Source organism: Cyclopterus lumpus, chromosome 22, assembly GCF_009769545.1.
Source record: "Cyclopterus lumpus isolate fCycLum1 chromosome 22, fCycLum1.pri, whole genome shotgun sequence".
In the NCBI taxonomy this organism is placed as follows: Eukaryota; Metazoa; Chordata; class Actinopteri; order Perciformes; family Cyclopteridae; genus Cyclopterus; species Cyclopterus lumpus.
Window position 1 is genome coordinate 2,590,796 of NC_046987.1, and position 14,846 is coordinate 2,605,641.

The following is a 14,846-nucleotide window of genomic DNA, read 5'->3' on the forward strand; positions in this document are numbered from 1 at the left end:
ATGTCAAATCAGACATTCAGCACTCCCATATAGACCAGAATGAACCAATCCTTTGTTTTTAGAACCATATTTTTCTGCCACTGCAACCGGCAGTTGAATCCGGCTCCTTAGATCGAACCATTAATTAGTCTATTCAAGGTCACCTCTATAATAATAAAACAGATAAGGGAAGAGGGATTGTGGAGAAACAAAGAGAAGTAGGGTAGAGGAAGCACTGGCAGGAGCAGAGGAAGGGAGGAGGGAATGTGGAGAAACAAAGAGAAGTAGAATAGATAATGGAAATCTTTTGCGGTCCTTCACGACGAGGGACACCTCTCACATTGTCATTTGATGCTTTAAGGACATGTGTGTGTGTGTGTGTGTTTTACCTCGATGCCCTGGACCAGCATGGCAATGTGGGAGAAGTCAGTGACCTCAGCGGAGGCCTCCAGAACCTGAGAGACCATGTGGCTCCACTGTGCGAAGACCAGCAGCGGGTCATGGAGAACGTTTCTCAGCCCCGACTCGGACTCTGAACACAGCCTCGTCGCTCTGCATTTCACACTGAAACATGAGCACACAAAGACATTTACCACACGCAGCTTCACCAAGGAATTACACAACGGACCTACGAGGCTGTAATGAGGACTCCACACATTCAAGTATGCGAGACAGAATAATAAACCAAAAAGATATTTACCAAATGAAAACAAAAGTAAATCATCACACAGCAAAAGGCTTATGTTAATATAATAAGTAGGTCCCCACAGATGTCATTGAGTTCTCTTGAGCATCAAACCTTCATCAGTCAGGCACATTCAATCTCTAGAATATGTTTACGTCACGGTCCAGCTCACTTCCACTGGTAATATTTCAGAAACCCAGCGTCTGTTCATCAACAGCCATATTTATGATATAAATCAGTGTTTCTGCTGAGATCACGTCCATCCATCCACATATCCGGTGCAGGGTAATTCATATGTTGGGGGTAGAGTTCAGCTCCCTCTTCCCCACAGCTGTCGGGTACAGCGTCCATATCACTGCCACCTGTTGTGAATCAAGATGCTTGAAGTGTCCCTCACTTTGGGATGTCACTCATATGTAACCCGGGTCAAATACACTATTTTCCTATTTTATGGTGCCCAACCAGCATAATTGCTCTTTTAGATGGAAATGTTGTGGCTGTGCGTTTGTTGCCATTAACTTTCATCCCTCATTGTGTAAAATAGCCCATCTCAAAGCACAGCTGCTGTCATAAACCTGTGTTGTTGTTTATTTGGTCTGACGGTATCCTTTTCAGATGTTTGGAAACAACTGTCGACGTAAATAATGTTTGTTAGCTACGTTTCATTGTCTGTTTTGAATTCCACCCCTCCACTTTACGAAAGACACCCTAGTTTTACTGTGCATGTCAGAAATAGATTAAATGTCTCATTAAAAATGTATTTTCAGTCATTCGTCAATACAAACAAAGGCATTTATGTCCAGAGAGAGAGACAGACAGAGAGACAAAGAGAGAGAGAGATTGATTTTTACAAAAACTTTATTTCTACATAGAACAATACGAACATACAGACACACTACCTAACTACACCCAACAAACAAAAACCCTCAACACCCTTTTGTCCCTGAGAGGTGGTCCTGAGACCCCACTCAGTATGGAGTCGGGAGTTTCCTCTTCTTCCACCCTCTTGCAGCATCTTCTTCTCAACCTCCTCCTCCTCCTCCTCCTCCTCCTGCAGCATCTCCGTCCTGTCCTTCTCTCCCTCCTGCAGCATCTCCGTCCCGTCCTTCTCCTCCTCCTGCAGCCTCCCCATCCCGTCCTTCTCCTGCAGCCTCTCCGTCCCGTCCTTCTCCTCCTCCTGCAGCCTCCCCGTCCCGTCCTTCTCCTGCAGCCTCTCCGTCCTGTCCTTCTCCTCCTCCTGCAGCCTCCCCGTCCCGTCCTTCTCCTGCAGCCTCTCCGTCCCGTCCTTCTCCTCCTCCTGCAGCCTCCCCGTCCCGTCCTTCTCCTGCAGCCTCTCCGTCCCGTCCTTCTCCTCCTCCTGCAGCCTCCCCGTCCCATCCTTCTCCTGCAGCCTCTCCGTCCCGTCCTTCTCCTCTTCCTGCAGCCTCTCCGTCCCGTCCTTCTCCTCTTCCTGCAGCCTCTCCGTCCCGTCCTTCTCCTCTTCCTGCAGCATCTCCCCCTCGTCTTTGTCCTTTTTTACCGGCCATGTGGTGCCTAATGGACCTAGCGAGCCTTTGCATGTCAGAGAAGTGGTTGTCTATCACCACCCTCTGGTTCTTGGTCCTGACAAGATACCCCCTTATCCTGCCCACGCTGTACACTCCTGGCCTCTCATCTTCCTCATCACAGGAGTCACCCTCAGCATCCGAGTAGGAGTCCTCCTCCAAAACGGCCTCAGACTCCTCCTCCCCTTTACCCGAAGCCCCCCTTGATGAGCTTTCCTCATCCTCCTTACTCTTCCTCTTCAGACGGTGAGCCTGACTCTTCTCCTCGTCCACCTCCATGCCAACCTCACCGTCTGCCAACTCGACCTCAGCCTCCTGCCCATGTTTATCCCTCCCTGCCCCCTCATCTTCCACCTGCTGGACCACCTCTGCCCCTTCCTCCTCCACCTGCTGCACCCCACCTCCCCCCTCCGTGCCCCCCCTCAGCTGGAGCTGAGACCTGAACCCAGAGGACAGCTTCCTCACCTGGGAAATAACCCTCCCATACCTGGACAGTTCCCCCACCAAATCCTCGTCCTTCACGAACGGAGGAACATTGGACACCGTCACTTTAACCGCCGGTGTGTACAGAGGAGAGACGCGGACGTGCGTGTCGGACACCACGACTCCGCTCTCCACCACCGCGTCGGCTTTACTCACGGTGTCCAGGAAGATGACCACGGCTTTGTTCATCCACGCTGCGGACTTCACGCTGCCGTGGCCGACCAGCACCCCCACCGCGAGGCTGCAGTCCTCCACCGAGCACGGGAACCCGGGTAAAAGTCGGATCCCGTGTCTCCTGGTTAAATAGTGCAGCTCCATGCTAGTGCTTAGCACGGCGAGCTGCGCGCGCTGCTCGGCTGCACACCGACACAAACACACAAACGCTACACCCGCCAACCCACACACACAACCCCGTGAAACCTACAACCCGCTACCCACTCTCATAACCCACACTACCCGGTGAAATAACGAGAATTAGCCACAAAAAACGCTCTCAGCTACCACGCTCCTGACACTCAGAACTCCTTCCACTCCGAGAGAGAGAGATTGATTGTCTAGGGTCTTTATTTCTCAATCAAATCAGTTATACAGCTCATCAAATCCTTACAACAAAACTAAAACATGCAACACAAAACTAACAAAACCAAAGAAGATATTAGTAAAGAAAAAAACACAAGTCAGAAGTTCAGAACCAGAGCATCTCCTCTGACTGAACACAGGACGTCCTTCAGAGACCAAAAGTTCACAAAGAGTTCTGTGTTGTTTGTGAGGCTGTAAAAACCAAACTCCACCCTGAGCCAAGCAGTCAGGAGTCCCGTCAGCATCAAACTTGCGTCTTCTGACCCATTACCAAACACACAGTTTTTCCTCGTTTTCCAAATTGCCAGTTTGGCCCGTCCTGGTACGTTGCTTTACTCCCCAGAGTCTCAAATTCCCCCAGCTGGGGTGTCTTTAGAGACAGAAGGATGTCCTCCTCCTCCTTCCACTGTCCAACCGCAGGACAGACAACCAGGGGTGGGAAGACATACTCACACTCATCGTCCCATTGGTCAGATACTGTGGGGTCCCCAACAAACGCTCTGAGGACTTCTGGCAGAGAAGCACAGACCTCCTCCACCAGCCTGAGCAGCAGCCTGCTGGACCGGATGTTGGTCAGCTCCTCAAGCTGAGGGATGGAGGTCTTCATTAGATGACCCAGCTTCACACAGCCGGCCTCTCAGTCTGGATCTCAGGCTGGCTGACGTCAGGACCTGGGATGAGATGTATCTGCTCCCACACAGCGGCTCCTCAAAGAGCCACTTCCCTGGTGTCGTCACAGCTCTCCAGTGGACTGTACAGACCTGCCACGCCTGTACCGCTCTCCCCTCTCGGTCCCTGCCACCATTAGTGTTTAAATACCCAACCCTCACCTTGTGCATAGAACTATGAAAAGAAACTGATGTAAACAGCCAACAGTAACAGAAGTATTAAGTGCAGCACATCCATAACAGACTCACTTAAATCTTTTCACCCTTTTAGAACTTGTATCTTTCTTCAGCCCCCTGAGACCAGTCATGTATTTTTTAAGACGGTAGCGCTTCCTCTTATCCAACACCTCAAACCCGACCGCTTTCTGGATCGATGACACGCTCTTCATAAACTTTTCCTCATCCGGAAAATGCTCTAGAACCTGCACCGATTTACCAAACGTTTCATCGAGGAAGTTGTTGATTTCCTCCAACTTGTACAGATCTCCACTGTAAACCTGGGACTCTGCGACAGAGACACAGTCGGAGTCCGTCTCGTACTCCATCTCCTCCTCCACGACACAAGCCGCTCCACTCACCTCTGGACCAGCAGCCTGACTCTGGTCAGGTTCACCTGTCGGCCCTTTGCTGCTGCCTGCTCCACTTTCCTTCCTCCCTTCCACTGCCAGTGCTTCCTTCCCTCTTCTCTTCCTCTGCTCCTGCCAGTGCTTCCTTCACCTTCTTCCTCTCCGTTTCTCCACATTCCCTCCTCTCTTCCTCTGCTCCTGCCAGTGCTTCCTCTACCCTACTTCTCTTTGTTTCTCCACAATCCCTCTTCCCTTCCTTTGCTCCTGTCAGTAACTCCTCCATCTTCTTGCCCTCTGTCGTTTCACTCAGAACATCTGAGTTCTCCTCATTATTCTCTCCTCCACCTGCATCACCCTGAAGGAGATATCTAGCGTGTTAAACGGACTATTGAGGAACATTAGAACCTAAACATTAGTCTCCTGAAGGACTGGACATGTTTAAGTTTATCGCTCTTACAGCCCAGCCCGAGTTCTGAAGCTACTCGCTAGCTTCCCGAAGCACTGCAGCTCGCGCTGCAACACCTGGTCGGGGATGAACGGGGGAACCCCGGACACGGTGACCCGGGTGGTGGGCACCGCCAGCGGGGACACCTACAGATAGACGCCGTTCAGCGTGACGCCGCTCGCTATCAACGCGGACACAAACCGCTCCTCTTTCAGGAACACCAGCACACCTCGGTTCATCCTGGAGGCGGAGGACAGGTTACCGTGACCCACACGGTCCCCCACAGCCAGGAGAACCTCCTCCACCGGGACACCCGGGTCGGGCTGAATCCGAACCCCATGTCTCAGAGGACGCCATCCCAGGCAAGAAACACGGTTTATCCCCACAACAACAAAAACAATAAACACACACAATACACAAACAGACAACACACAACTACTCAATCACACAGTGAACTATAAAATAAATGAATTGTAAACAGTTTGAGAAACATCACCAAACATTTAGTCTCAGCACGCTCTCACCACCACCAGCTTCCTCCAGAGAGAGAGAGAGACAGACATAGAGAGAGAGAGAGAGAGAGAGAGAGAGAGAGAGAGAGAGTCCGGCTTCCCCACAAAATCAGTCGTGTTCATCGTCTGGAAGCATTTTATAGAGGAATGGCTAGAACTTTGACTGCTATGCTCCAATGAGACATTGTTCTGGGCAAACCTATGTGCACTAAGTATTATACTATATCTTTGGAATAACACGTTATTAAGGCACTTACACGTATTGTTTTAGTTAGCCGACAGAGTGTTTGACCACTAGTGGCGCTGTGGAGCAAGGTGTCATCACACATTCCTGCTGTTGGTTTGGAACTACTCGCCAGTTACCAGCACACATCAAGACCCACAAAGTGGGGAGGACTGAAGTTGATATGGACGGAAACAATTCAGCTTTGGAAATGTTTTCCACATGAGCAGATAGACACAAAAGAGAACGAGTGGACGTGAGAGGTACTTTAAGAAAAGGTCAAGCCACATTGTTATTTATAAATCAATTCTCAGACAGTTGTAATGAATTTCAGTCTGAATGGCCTCCTGACAAAGGAAGCATTAGTCACAGGCGACATCAAGGACTGTCAGAGTGGGACTGCCCAGTTATTTATAGGGAGGCATATATTAGTACGTCCCCTGCAGTAAAACATGTTTTGGTTATCGTTCTTCGTTGTGATGGTGTGTGTGTGTGCAGAGTTTATTTGACCATCATCTGCTGAAGCTGTTCCTTCCTTAAATCTCAGTTTACCACCTCGATGTACCAGCGGTGACTTGTTTGATAGAAAATCATTGTCCAACATAACCAGACGTATTGTGACAAAGAGTCTTGGATGGAAACTGTTTGGGAAAGGGCATGCACTTTGAAAACCTCTCTGGAAAACAACGTTTTCACCGAGGAAAGCCTTCAGTGGTCTTCTTTGCTCTTCTTTCAGTGAAGTTCTGATACAACGGATGCTAATGCAGCTACGCTAACCTCTTCAGGAGCCTGGACAACGAAACTAAACTCACTAAAATGATGTGTCTGAAGCTCTGAACTTTATTTTCTAATGCTTAATGTTTTCTACGATTACCATCACAACACATAACTCCTTCCAGGAAACTCAACAAATTATTTGGAAACTATTTGGAAATAAGGGACCCATTTAATAAAGTGTTGCCACCATTTCTTAGAACCAGGGGCAAAAAGGGTTGTGGCGCATAATGAATGCATTAAAGCAACAAAATCCACAAATGATATGCCTAATGGTTTGTGACACGTCCCCACAGCTATGGGAACACATGGCTCAAAACAGCTAACTTGCATCTGCGTTTTAAATATCCAAAACTAGAGCACTCCATTAAGCCTTGCAAAGCTCTGAAAGTAGCACTAAACGCTAAGTAGGACATCCTGCTGCAGGGAAATGTTATTTTGAGTCGTTTATATTGTTAAAATGCACGGGAAGCACATTTAATAATGACCTGATTCGCCTGGACTTTTACCCAAGTACTCCTTGATATCATTTGCAGGTAGATTTTGGGGAAAATACAGTCTGAAAACATTCCCTACCTCCTACAATATTTGCTAAACCTATTTCTTTATATTATTATGAAAACGACTGTTTTAATTGGCTTATGGTCTTCTCCTCTTTCATTGATGCACTAGCACATTTTGACTGGCTTTACCCAAGCAGTCCTTGATGTCGTCATCGGGTAAAGCTTGATGAAAATGTGGTTTTAAGTTGAAACCATTTCCTACTTCGTAAAATGCTTCTTACAACCTCCGTTGCTTGCTTTGGCGTGTGGTCTTCGCCTCTTTCATTGAACACATTTCCCGGTGCATCCTGCCACCAACTGTGAATTTGCATGAACCTCTGGTCAACTAGGTCTTGGTTTACCTGACCTTGGTTTGTGTCATTTTCTGCACAGAATAGAAATAATGCTATTTATTTCATCAGTTGATCGTGTAGGCCTCCCTGGTGAGTACTTGATTACTGGGATGGTTGTTTCTTTCCAGATTTGGTTGTATGGGTGTACTCTTCAGCCTGTGAATTAGCATCACACTAGTAGATAAACTACGACGTTTTAAGATATCATGGGGCCTCTCTGTGGTCCACAAGTTTTTCACTTTCAGGGTTTATCAATAGCGGTAAGCTTCCTGTCACATACCTCTGATGCTCTTTGACAACAGCCAGAACATCGTCAGAAAGGTGACGCGAGTCCTGCGAGAATCTGAAGAGCTCCTTGAGCTGAGCCTTGAGTAGTTCCACTTGGGACTCCTCCCCGGCCAGAGTATTCCTCACACCCTGCAAGATACAAGCATGGAACACAAAGTGAGCACAAGCAAACAGCAGCAGCCAACTTCAAGGTTGCATGCTCGCTAAGCTGCGGTTACATGTAGTGGTGTACCGGACTGTCGTGAAGGTCTGATCAAGTCATTCTGCATAATAATTAGCCACGTGCGTCTGTTTGTTGCAGTATTTTCGGCGCAATGGATCTTCGGTCCAACGGGAGTTTGTTTCGGGATAGTTGGCTGTTGGACGAATGGGAAATTGTTCAGACTATTGGGGTTTTGGAATAATGGGCCGTGGTTAAAATGGACAGTCATTCGGCCAAATAGAAAGGAGCTATATCCTGATTTATGACTGATGTATTATGGTCAAGAATACATTTTGAATTGTGACAAATATGTAACAACAAAAACAGCAAATTCAGGCTCTTCACCTGGTGTGACTACAAGGCTAACAGCGGGGGTAACCATCATGGAATAATGCCTGGAATATGTCAAAACAACAGGAAGTTTTCCTTGTCTTCCTATACTAACACTGCATGAATGCAGCATGACGCCACATAGTTCCAGAAGTTTAGTTGTTCAGCACAGAATGCAAAAATGTTCATCTTTGCACTTTGCGCATCAAAAACAGCAACATAAACGGACCATTTTCAAGAATTCCTGCGTCTCAATGCCACAATGATACTATATAGTACAGAGTTCTGACGTGGAACATATAAATAACCATATAACTGGACAACAAAAAATGTACATTGTGACTTTGGGACCTTGTTTGTCCATCTCCATGTTCTATGAGCTGTCTGGAGCTCAACCTCCGTTGTACTTCATTTTGAGGCTACAGACCTTCTCTTGGGGATAATTTGACTTACATAGCAGGAGGTTCAACTAACAAAAGAAACAATGGCTCGATCTCATTTAGATGTGCCAGTCACTGAAATGCACAATACCAAAGGCCCGGAAGAGGCTGACAGCCATTACTGGTGTCACTCACGGTGGACAGAATGACCCAGCTGCAGATAATGAACTACAAGTAAGTTTGCTTCAGGTGTGTCAAGGAGAAAGCACCAGCGCGGTTATTATTAGCTGCCTTCCAACTGGCAGAGCTAAATCAAACGCAGACACAATGACTTATCAGCTGCAGCCGTGATTAGCCGGCTATGACACATCTGTGAAAAGAGTCCGCTGAAAAGCACATCTGTGCTAATGTGAAAAAACCATCCTTTCCAGAAATTGACATGCACTCTCATGAATTATTAAACACACCACCGTATTATATATAAGGTTAGGACCATTACTGGAGACTGTTTGGCATTTCTATCCATTACCTCTTCATGCAAATTCAAGTAGAATATTTCAGCTACAATGGCATATTTGCAATGTAGATAAACTGGAGCTCCTCACAATCCACTTCACGTCCAAAAGTAAAAACAGAGTGAGTTGACAACCTGTCTAGAATGCAGCAGTTGACAGACAGACGAGTCCGTCGGGTCGTTAAGCATTCCAGTCACACTCAACCGAAGCAGCTCCACAGGAGCAGAAAGATTCTCTGTGAACTGTGAATTCTTCCCTTTCGCCGTCACACAGTGAAAACGTGTGCATGAAAACGTACAAGAGGTCCGTCCTCGGGGGGTGAAGGTTGTCATGTTTGCGTCTACCTTTCTGCCACACAATGCTGCTCATCAATCAGCCAGACCAAGAGATTAATGCACGTCGCAGAGTGAGGGAACCACACTGGGACTCTGCCACACCTCTCTGGAGGCACTCATTCAGTGGATCCACTACAGTGAGAGAGCAGCCTCACTGACTGGGCAGCCAGACTGTGTTTCCAGTGTGCCAGGAATGTGAGATAGGTTGTAAAATATACTGTGATGGAAAAACAATCCAGTCAAGAGCCATCATGTCAGGGCATGTAGATAGCATCAGCTCTGGGACGGACGAGAGGAGGAATTATGTTCATGTCAATAGGATATCAACATGACAGAAAAAAAGAAAAGGAAATTAATGTGTGCCACCACAGAGAAGAATGGATAACAGAAAGGAAGAGAGAAGAGATGTGGGAGGACCGATGGAGTGCAAACACATTTGGTATTCTGGAAATGAGCGAGGATTCAAAGAGTCCTTATCAAATCTTAGTCCCTTTGTTTCTTAATGTGTCCGTAGCACTGAGTATCAAAAACTGACCTCTAGAGTAGTGAGACAGGATGCAAGATACAATACTAACGTACTAACCTTTTGGACTGTTTTATTAGAATACAATGAGAAAACAACCTTGTGCTGATAAACAAATTAGTTTTATCGCAATATATATTATATTTGAATTATTGATACATTAATGTGCTCATCGCTTTATTGTTGCAGCTGATATCGGTGGAGCTAATTTTAATTTATTATAATATACATGTCATGTATTACTTTAAACTGCTAGGTAGCTTGTGAATTTCCATGGGGACCGATAAAGCCTTTTTGATATAATATCGTATTTTATTTCTTTATTCGTATATATTTAAAATTATATTTTGTATTGTTGAGTGGAATCTGCAAAGTAACTGTATAGAGTTTTTTTCCCTTACTTTCTTTATTCTAAAGCTGTAAATTCTTACTGTGGAGTAATTACACAATAAACGGTTGTCGCGTGCTTATGAACAGGAGGGGTTTTCCTCACTTAGGATTTTCACTCAGCGCGTGCATGAAAAAAACAATGCAGAAGTAACACCTGAGTGGCTGGATGAAAGAGGAGATAATTACATTCTCGTCTTTTTTTTGTCAGGACTGACGGACACAGCATATTCTGTTATTAATACGGTTCAAATAAGAAAGGCAAAATACAAATGGAGGTCGGGGACCAATTAGATTTCTGACCTGCTGCATGCATACAAGGATTTACAGTAATCTGTATTCTCAAAATCAAGGATGCTGTTTGACCTTTGAAAACAAGGTCACAACCCGATTTTCGATTCCACATTTGTTTTTCAGCACCGACAGCGACGCCGTTGTTAAGACTTTAGAGCTCCTCTGGCTGCAGCAGTTGTTCTGTCTCAGCAAACACAGCCACACCGCCCTTACCAAGAGGAGCAGTACAGTTCTCTGTTGTACTTGACTGTCAACAGTTCTCTGTATAACATAACATTACAATTAAAAGTTGTAAAAAGGCATTACTTTTTATAACCAAACTAGCTCAGGAAGAGTTGCTTCACACATGTTGTGCTCAAACTCAATCAGGACTGCTGCAGTGTAGGTTTTGGTTCCAGCGTTGGCACTGTGTGAAATGCTGCTGGGCAGCACTGCAGGAGAAGAAAATGATCATCCATCTTTTCCTGTATTGAGTTTCACAAAGGGACAACCTCCAGGTCTGAAAAGTGAAGTTAATGCAGAAGTGCCTAAAACCTGCATTCTCTCAACTGACCATCAGGAGGTGGGTGACTCCTCAGATTGTGTAGAAGTCTATGAGAAAATGTGTTAATGTATTCCCTCAGTAAACATTGTAAACATGAGTTTATGTTCTCAATCTCTAGTTTCACGTCTTCTTCAATACATCATGATGTTCATTTAGTAAATGATGGTCATTAAGAGTCAAATAGGATATGCTTTAGGGCGGGGCTACGACATGCATCCAGAAAACTTCCACTAAACTTTACAAGACGGCTGGTAAACCTACCGTGTATTTCCTCCACTGGCCCACCATCTGCTCCTCGGTCCGGTCAGTGCGGCCCCTAGCATTGCGGCCCTCCTCCAGTTCCTGGTCCAGCCCCTGTAGCAGCACCCTGAGCTGGCCGATGTCTTCTCCCAGCCGCTGGCATCTGGCCATGTACTGACTGTGGGAGTCCAGGCTGGAGCGCAGGCCCTCCTCCGACTCACACAGGCCCTGCCTCAGCCTCTGCCAGCCCAGCCTCAGCTCCTCAGCCTCCTCCATCACCATCTCCGCCCCAGAGGGAGAGGTGTTGCCCCTCACCGCCTCCGCCACTCCCTCGATATGCTGCAGGGTCTTCTCCTCGCTGGCGACGCTGTCGTCCAGAACCTGACACGGCGGCCAGAAGCAGACACGTTACAATTCACGTGTGGCCTTGGATTGCAATGGTACAGTTGGGAACAATATTTTACGACTTGGTTTCAACTGAAAAGAAGTATTTCTCTGAACATGAAATACTCCAAAAATAAAGGCTAGCCGCTAATAAAGTCCGCTGCTTCGCACTGTTCTCACTGGCTTATATTAAAATAAACAAAATATCATGCTTTAACTTCAATGTAAGCACCCTATTCTTTAAAAGCACTTATAAGCAACATTTGTATAACTCTATAAAGGTCAGTAAAATCACACTGAAATAGACCCACAAATCATCTGAGCTTTAAAAAGCTGAGCAGTTGCAGTGGAATCACACATCAGTTTGACTTATATTAGGAATACTGCAGTGCTACATGTCTAATGCTATCAACCACACTTATTTTACCCCTCCAGTTATGTTTTTTGAATGTCTTGCTGCAGTGGAAAGCAGGACCAGGAGGACAAGTATATCTATTTTTCATTTGGTTGGTACTTTCAGAGCATAAAAGTAAATGTCACACAGCTGAGGATATATATATATTCACACTCTTTCCCTGCCTATTGAAAATAACAAAGACATCAAATAGCAGCTTCCTAATTCAGCTTCAGAGAGTCTCACTTGTAAGGCTCTGAGCTTGTTCTCAGCGGCATCCTTCCTCTCCATTAGATCAGTGAGCTCCTTGGTTTTTGACAGCAGCCAGGACTGGAACCTCTGAACGCAGCCTTGGTACATCTGGTGCTCCTCAGCGATCTTCTGAAGCAGCGAGAGACGCTCCTAACACAGCAGGTGACATTGTAGCAGAGCATTGTTCCAAAATGAACCGAGACCTTTCAAAACACATTACAGACTTCAAATGTGGGTATATCTGAGCAAGGAGCGTGAACATGGATTTGTATTCTCCTGCGAGATTGAGAGCTGTTGTGTGTTACTTCAACTACTTTAGACAAGAACACAGAGACTAAACAGGAAGAGGCAGTTTGGTGTAGGCGGTGCTTCCAGAGAGGGTTACTGAAAACACATGGCGTTCCCATTCGGAGACACAAGTAGAGATTTGCCAGCAGACTGATGCGTTCAAGTGAATGCATAATGTAGGTAAAGACTGACGTGGACGTGTGGTCAAATGTGACCGACATTTAAAAGAGCGGTCAGAAAAAAGAAACAAACAAATGCATACCGGCAGCAGCAGTTTATGTTGAACAATCCAACAAAACTAAACCGTTCACTCCCTTTGCAGATTTGAGACACAGAATAAATATCTAATTAATTGTTGTTGTTGTTTGTGGCTGTGGGATTTGCTCACACAAAGAGTGAAGTGCAGAAGTAACCATTAATTAAAGTTTGAAATGCTTGCTGTTGATGTAAATTAGGTCGACGGGATCACTGATTTGTGGGCGCATAGTGTATGCTCACTTTGATTTAAACATAATGAAAATCCCACAAACACACTCACAGCCAACTACACAGCCTCCCCCACACCATCGTCTCCTCAGTTAACAACAGTTCATCCTTCTAACCTCACGGCCACGATTCTTGTTCTCTATGATCCCTTCCAAAACTTAGTCAACACTATGTACTGTACATTTCTTAAGCTCTGTGCTTTCTGTTACAAAGACGCAGTTCCTTAATCAAACAGAGGAATGTCTCTTTAGTTTTACTCAAGAGGATTCTCATGCTTTCACTGCAGGCTTCATGTTCATTTCCTTTCCCCCAGTGTCTGTTTGGTTCATTCATGTACTTGTCTTCTCTCCTCATGTGCTTAAAGTATATTAAAGTATTATTTCACACACTTTGTACCAGCTGACCTGTGTGCATTTTCACAAAAGCCACAAGCTTAGCATTAGCATGAGAAGAGCTAGAGTAAGACCCTGATCCCTGACATGCACGAGCATTAAACCACTAGGGCTGACTAGTGCAAGACTAGGTGCATTCAGGACCGAAGACGAAGACCTGTTCAAGACGTAACCGTGAGCAGGCAGCTAGAATATCAGCTTATTTCAGTTAAGGCAGACAAAAAGTAACAAAGGTATAAAAAGCAAAGTTAAAGGTTTTTCACAACATACTCGTTACTACCCAACAAATACAGCAGCCAACAGCGAGAAGTGAAGATATCAGGGGGTTGAAGCCAAGTCGAGCAAAAGAACTACAGTTGGGCTATATGGTGACCATCACCAAGCGTCTCACCTCAGCTCGGTCTCTGACATCGTTGTAGGCCTCCTGCAGCCTCTCCTGGGCCTGGGGCTCCACACTGGGGTCTTGGGTTCTGTTGTGCAGCGCGGCGGCCTCGTCCAGCAGCCTCTCCAGCAGCGCCGCCTGGCCGTGGATGTCGCTCACCACCACCCTCTGCTGGTCCGCCTGCCAGAGCTTCTCCTTCACCCCCAGCTGGAGCTCCACCGCGACATCCAGGCCGCGCTGCCGGCTCGTCAGCCACAGCTCAAACTCCTCGTAGGCCTTCAGGTACTCGCCCCAGTGGAGCCACACCCACTCTATGCGACTGGGTGTGAGGTAAGACACATGAGGAAGAGTTAGTTCCCCCTCAGGTAAGCACTGTTAGCTCTGTCTCTAATGTGACCTTTGTTAGTGTTATTATCACCGTTAGCTGCTAACCGGCTCAGCCATTGCCATGTTGAGCCGTGTGGAGGTACTAAATATGATCTAATTTTTTTTTTATTGAGCAACTTCAAAGACTATAGTAGTTTATCGAACATTAAATAATACTACAAGCCCCCAGCTATCTGTCAATCAATGAATTAGTTTAAGTCATTCATCAAGAAAATACCGAGGACTTCTGATTTCTATCGTTGTAAACTGAACTTATTTAGGTTCTGGACAAAACCTAACCAGGTGTGTCTCACTCTCACACTCTCTCACACTCTCTCACACTCTCTCACACACACACACACACACACACACACACACACACACACACACACACACACACACACACACACACACACACACACACACACACACACACACACACACACACACACACACACACACACACACACACACACACACACACACACACACACACACACACACACACACA

General features: G+C 46.2%; 1 protein-coding gene and 1 long non-coding RNA gene across 3 annotated transcripts in view; both read right to left on the reverse strand.

Moving 5' to 3' along the window:
- LOC117751297 overlaps positions 1–14,846 on the reverse strand; it is an 830,737-nt gene that overhangs the window by 741,403 nt on the left and 74,488 nt on the right. The gene's annotated exons all lie outside the window — the stretch shown is intronic.
- Positions 1–14,846, reverse strand: part of syne3 (spectrin repeat containing, nuclear envelope family member 3) — a 36,215-nt gene that overhangs the window by 18,147 nt on the left and 3,222 nt on the right. For both annotated transcript variants that reach the window (XM_034563052.1, XM_034563053.1), the window contains exons 4-8: positions 13,979–14,288; positions 12,416–12,571; positions 11,413–11,772; positions 7,634–7,770; positions 369–543 (exon numbers count right to left, since the gene is read on the reverse strand). In XM_034563052.1, coding sequence (XP_034418943.1) covers positions 369–543; positions 7,634–7,770; positions 11,413–11,772; positions 12,416–12,571; positions 13,979–14,288 — 1,138 coding nt within the window. The remainder of the gene's footprint in view (positions 1–368; positions 544–7,633; positions 7,771–11,412; positions 11,773–12,415; positions 12,572–13,978; positions 14,289–14,846) is intronic.